General features: G+C 38.1%; 1 protein-coding gene across 1 annotated transcript; it reads left to right on the plus strand.

Annotated features, from left to right (window-relative positions):
• Window positions 1–331: 331 nt before the first annotated feature.
• LOC307171803 (5-hydroxytryptamine receptor 3A-like) lies at window positions 332–6,550 on the plus strand (the record flags this gene model as incomplete). Its single annotated transcript, XM_079893660.1, has 4 exons — window positions 332–340; window positions 1,760–1,970; window positions 5,619–5,750; window positions 6,154–6,550. 4 exons carry the CDS (start codon window positions 332–334, stop codon window positions 6,399–6,401), a joined length of 600 nt encoding a protein of 199 aa, XP_079749786.1. The 3' UTR covers window positions 6,402–6,550.
• Window positions 6,551–6,829: the final 279 nt, after the last annotated feature.

Genomic DNA, 6,829 nt, shown 5'->3' on the forward strand with positions numbered 1-6,829 from the left:
CGAGTCATTTGCTTATATTTTCGACCCAAACCCGTCGGGTTTGTCGGGTTTGTCGGGCCGACCCGACCCGTTGAGAACTCTACAAGATAGGGCCCTTAGTGTTTTAATGCTCATTTTTCTCTGGCTGCTGTAACTGTTAGTAATCGCAAGAACAGTAAGAGTAAATGATGTGTAGCTACTTGATCATGAAGATAATGATATAATCATCATATAATGCTCTGATAAGCTTTAAAAATCTCTTCTTTACATTTACATGTGTTATTAATTTCATTTAATTGATTACTACTTCTTCTCTTAGACACATTTAAATCTCAAGAATCAGCATTGCGATATGAAGCATGTCACTAGGCGCGTTTCCATTACAGATTTGCGCAAAACTTTTGCGATTTTTTTTTTCTAAATGTCTACAAAAAACTATTGCAAAATGACAGAGTTTCCATTAACCGATGTTATGCGACTAAAATTTTTGGCAACAGACGTTGGTAGGTTTATGTACTATATCCCTGCCACTGCACTGTCCATTATTATTAATTGAAGGAGATGTGTCTGTGTTTTCCGAGCATTAATGGTAAGGAACGACCCTTATTATACTTGTGAGCGGCACATATGAGGTGTTTCTGGGTGTTTCTCCCTCAGATCTGCTTCGAGGTCTTGATTGTGGCATTTATTTGAGGTTTAGAATCCAGTATTCCTGTAATTATTTTGTCTTTTATGAATTTAATAAAGAGCTCTGTCTCGTATTCTGTCCAAACACACCGCGTCATCTACGTCAGGTGACTGTAAATGCGCAAAAACTGTTTCCACTGCAGTTTGGCGAAATATTTATTTTTCGAATTGCCTGAAAAAACACCTCATGCGAGCGTAAAAACGTTTTTGCGATAAATGAGAGTTTCAAATTCTTGAGGTTTGTGTTTGTCTCGATTAAGGGGTTTAAAACTTGAAATACTCCAGCCTTTCTGATTAAATGCTGCAGGATATCATGCTGTAGAAACTGTGGATTGATATGATCATGTAAAATTGATACAGAGACTACTCCCTGGATGAAATCAGTCTGCTTACATCATGATAAAACCTTTATTATTAACATGTAGTCAACATATTTGATCACATTTTCTCTTGCTATAAAAAACACTTACAGTAGCCAGAGAAAACTAACATCAAACAGTCAAGGCCAAAGAGCAAACACTGACCTCCACAATGGTGACCAAACCAAACTATTACTTTCAAACAAACTTCGACATCTAAACCTCTTTTAAGAGGTTCAGTCCTGTGTCTGCTAGGAAACTTCCCACTAAAATTGTTATGGGATAATGTTCTATCAATGCTATCACTAAACATGTTTAAAATGTTTTTAGAGAGTGTTATCCTACCTTTTAGGAGAACATCCTGGTAACAAAAATAAAATTAACTACAGAAAACATTACAAGAACATAACATAATGCTCCTCAAAACATTCATAGAACAATAACATTTCTAGCCGGGGTAAGCTCATGTTGTGGCCATAGTATGAGAACACTGAGTGCGCTGTGAGGTTACACTTTTAGCTCATTGTAAACTCACATTGCTGACGTTGTGACCACATGGTGAGATCACTGTGAGATCAAATTGTTGACTGGGTACTGCCCACCCCTATTTAATGTATGTATTATCTCAGTGTTCCCAATGTTCATTTTGATGCTAATGTTACTCTCTCTCTCTCTCTCTCTCTCTCTCTCTCTCTCTCTCTCTCTCTCTCTCTCTCTCTCTCTCTCTCTGACAGATCAATTTAAAAAGGAGACCTCTACTGTATGTCATAAACATCATAGTACCAGTATTTTTCTTCCTTGTGCTGGATGTGGCCTCCTTCTTCATTGACACACATGGAGAAGACAAGCTGAGCTTTAAAGTGACTTTACTGCTGTCTATTTCTGTGATGCTGCTGATTCTTAGTAACACACTGCCCTCTACAGCTCAAGATATCCCTCTGATCGGTGAGTAACCCTTGAACTCGACGCACAACACAATGACAAATGCGGTTACCCAGCCCTGTTTGTTTGAACCGCGTGAGGCGTCAAAGCTTACGCGACTCCTACGTCATACATCGTCAAGTGTTACTCTTTTGGTGTAAGTCGACTTGCGTACGACCATCTGCCGGAAGCTAGTTATTTTAGTCGATAAAGTTTTAAATATGTATATTTTTCTTACACAAACGCATCGCTTCACTTCAGAAGACCTTTATTAACCACCCCCCCCCCCCCCCAGAGCCGTTTCAAGCATTTTTATCATGGATGGATGCACTTTGATGGACTTCCAAAAATATATCCATTGACTCCCATTATAAAGCTTGGAAGAGCCAGGACATTTTGTAACATAACTCGTGATAGTATTCCTCTGAAAGAAGAATGTCATATACACCTAGGATGGATTCAGGGTGAGTAAATCATGGGCTAATTTTCATTTTTGGGTGAACATTAACAGAAAGGCAGTCATAACTGAAAGATTTACAAACAAAGACTGAGCTAGATGTTTAACGTACATTTTATTACAGTTAAAATATAATATAATAATATAATTCGTGGGTGTGTCTTTTTATCTTACACGGTTAACCCTTTCAACCCCACAGGGAAATCCACAGGGAAATCCACACTACAAAGAATAAAAGTAACATTGAGACAGTGTTGCAGTGAGATAATTAAGGGAATATGTAAGTGACTGTTGAGCATTAGTGATGAACACCTGCTGTTAACAAGTAGAATCACTGAAGGAAAGAGGAACTACAGGAACAGAAAAAGAGAAGAGACCAGCAGAAACACAAGAACTACAACTGATTTCCAGCCATTACACATTATTACACTTATTATTAACCAGTATGACTTTATTTCTGTCAGACGTCTACAGAAGCTCCTATTGAAAATTAACAGAGGTTTAGATGTTGATGTTTTATTGAAAATGTTTGGTTTGATGACCATTATGGAGATTGGTGTTTGCTTTAGTTGAGTTCTTGACCCTTGACTTTTTAGTTTAGATTTTTGTCTGGCTTCTTGAACTGTGTTAGTGCAAAACACACAATAAATAAATAATGTTAAACTGGGTTGTAAACTGGTTTCACACTCAGTGTGGCTAAAAGTAATTTGTAGTTCTTATGTTTTTGCTCATCTCTTCTCTTTTTTCTGTTCTTGTCCTTCAGTGATCCTGCTTATCATGTGTTCATCAGTGTTTCATTCCCTCTGTCAAGTGGACTATAGTAGTGAACTAGGGAATAGTGAATGAGGGTATAGGGTGTGATTTGGAACCAGTGTTCATTTTGGCAGCCATTTTTTATTGTCTTAGTCTTCATCTTCAGACAAAAATGCTTATTGGTCTTAGTCACATTTTAGTCATTTTGTCTTTCATAGTTTTAGTCTAGTTTCAGTTGACGAAAAGTTGACGGAAATTAAAATCGCCAGTAGTTGGCGGTAAGTCACTGTCTTTATGAGCGAGTCATGGAGTCATTATTCATTATTCATTCAGTAACGAAGTAAGTTGCTATATTTATGAACGGGTCATTGAATCTCACGATTCGTTCAAAGCCACAGATTCGTTCATGAATCACCGCTGTGTGCTGCAGTTCTGCTATGGCTTTCATTGCAAAATAGAGCAATAAACCTACTGATAATACTGTTTTAAATGTAGCACATCACTTAATGTTACCCTTCTGTTTGTTGAACTGTTGTATAAAATCAATGTCACATTTGAAATCGTGTGGATATTCAGGAAACATTGCATTTTTGCTCGTATAATATGATCAACATTAAAAACACTGCTGGAGCCACATCAGCCTGCATTTTGATCGCAGATTTAGTTGCACAGATAGCGCAAGCAGCTCGTGGCAGAACACAGACCGACTGAATGACACTTTAATTTAAGTAGAAAATCTCAAATGAAGATCGCTGAACTCCAGCTTACTTGTGTGTGTTTTCAGATCATCCGCACTTCTTCAGCAGTGTAGAGGTTAGATACTATTGAAAATAGAAAACGTGTTCTTTTAACAGAAAAGCTCTGACTTACATGTAATTTATTAGACAGGTGAGCAAATGTACATAAAACTAATCAATGTTATATAGCTCAACATGAAATGTTAGAATTTGATCAGTATGTTATTCTAATGTTGCTATAACTTACTGCTAGTCTCATACAGCCAACAAACTAACACATAGAATAACATTATAACTTTAAACACACTCAAATGCAGTTTAGTGTGATAGTGTAGAGCAAATGAAACAGCGCCGCGTTACCTCACAAGTTTCATTCGTCTAATAAACTGACCTGTGTGTAGTAATTCAGCACTTGATTGTAGTTCGGTAGAATGAAATGTCCTTATTCCTTTATATCCGCGGGACTCGCGTGTGGCGCTGAGATCTGTCTCTCATTAGCAATTGTGCCCTGCTTCACACCACACTCATGTTAAAAAACATGAATGTATTCACTCATCCATAAACATTATTAGATCCTTCGGCATGACGGCAAGTTCCTTAATTCCGCTTATGCGTCATCAACCTACGCCTGTTATTGTAAGAGGTTAGTGACCCCTAGCGGCAAAAGAATTACATATTGTAGCTTTAAATCTCACTGTAAAATATACATAATAGTAGCTACATGATTCTACAGCATGAGATCCAGCAGGGTTGTGATAATCCATTTAATGCTTTTAAATATAGGGCCCTATCTTGCACCCAGCGCAATTGACTTTGTACACCGACGCATGTATCATTCCTATTTTGCACCCACGCAAAGCGCGTTTTTCCCTCCACAGAAGCACGTCGCTAAACTAGGGAATGAACTTGCGCTCCCTGGGCGGTTCAGCGCAAAAAAGGAGGCGTGTTCCAGCGCAAACGTTCCTTCATGCTATTTTGCAGGTTTAGAAAACAGTTGCGCCACTAACCAGGAAAAAATGGTTTAAAGTCAGTGGCGCGTTGCGCATGTTATTAATATGCTATTTTAAGGGCAGCATGCTGGGCCATAATCAATGTAGCGTGTGCACAACGCGCATACACTTTGATTCTCTCATCTACACAGAAGCAGCAGTTTTCATTTTTGCAAATCATACATTATTACGATAGATAGATAGATAGATAGATTTATTATAAAAGCATACATCTAGCTTACACATTTACCCAGATTATCATACGCCTTTTTAACCGAAGTTAATTTGGGTGGGTTTCTCCATCCACAACGTCCCTGACGAGAGCGTCGGTCTCCTCGGCTGTGAACCGCTCCTCGCGCGCGCCTGGCAAATCCGCCGTTATAATAGGAATCCGCTTTAGAACAAGCGCGCCTGCTCTTAAAGGGAATGTGAGATGACGCTCTGATTGGTTTATTTCACGTTACGCCCAAACCACACCTATGAATAATGAAGCTCTTCAGACCAACCCATTTTAGATTTGCGCCTGGCGCAAGAGTCATTTATCCCACCGGGAAAATAGCAACAGCGCCAAGACCCGCCCACAAAGTTACTTGCGCTTTGCGCTTTGACACTTGCGTTTCAGATCGTTAAAATAGGGCCCATAAGGTTTTCATATGGAGCACTACTTTGACACACACAGACATCAATAATCAGTGTATGAATCTCTATAATGGTCATTGTTTGCTGTTTTTCACAGGGATTTACTGCTGTGCGGTTTTCTGTCTCATTGGAATCAGCATTGTGGAGACCATCTTTGTGAATTATCTGAAGGCTAAAGGAGCTAAGAAGAGATCAGTGGAAACAACATCTACTGTTAGTGGCCAAGATGGTAAGAGTCGACACAGCATCTGATTATGAGGGACATTTTCCTGTGTTTTATTATTTTACTTCACAAATTAAGGTTAAGATTGGTTTGCTTTGTCACTTTGGTAAATATGCAAGAAAAACAGTAAAAATTAATCTTTGAGTAAATTTAAAAATATATATATATATATGTTATGTGTTCAAGCATCCATGTGCCCCTAAAAGAGGACAAGCGGTTTGGATAATGGATAGATGGATGAAAATAGCACATGTAAAACCATGTAAATGTGTATTAAACAAACCATTCTAAAGCCACACATGAAATCCATTTGAAATTCAATTCCCCATCGAAAAATCGTACATATAATTGAGATTATAGACCACACAGAACAGTGTTTATCCAGTGCTATGCTGTTTTCCTCTCACAGGCGGTGTAAAACACCAGCAGAACCCTCCAGACTCAGTTATATATGAGAATGAAGAGCAGTCTTATACCCTCGAGCTTCTGAAGCAGATCCTCACTGAGTGCTGGGCTGCAACTCAACGAAAACAACGACAGAAGACATTTCTGTCCCTGACCAGTGTGGCAAGAGTCATAGATAAGACTTTCTTGGTTCTTTACATAATCACCATTATTGTGCTTCTGTCTGTGCTTGGGAAGCGTTGGATTCCTTAGTGATGTCTTATACGTGAGATATCACACGATACTAACTTTTATTTAGAGTTAATATACAGTTTATATAGAGTTTGATACACAAGAATACATGGGTAAAACACAAAGATGAAAGTCCACTGACTCTATGATCAGGTCATTCAATCATTGACACGCCCAATTCGTTCAAAAACGCTGAATCATTCAAGGACGACTTTTCTGCTTTGTTTGGAACTATTTTCATAGGCAAAATGTAACAAAATGAGTTAATTTTGACAATGTTGTGTCTATAAATGGTCGATTCATATAATATACTGTTTGTTGAAAGGGAAAATTTGATTTTGATTTGTTTTTAGCTATATTATCAACATTTCTTGTTTTGTTTTATTATTCAGTTTTGGATGTTGTTATATTTACTTTGATTAGACAAATTGTAAGTATAACATGTCTTG

Source organism: Squalius cephalus, assembly GCF_949319135.1.
Source record: "Squalius cephalus genome assembly, chromosome: 1".
Classification (NCBI taxonomy): Eukaryota; Metazoa; Chordata; class Actinopteri; order Cypriniformes; family Leuciscidae; genus Squalius; species Squalius cephalus.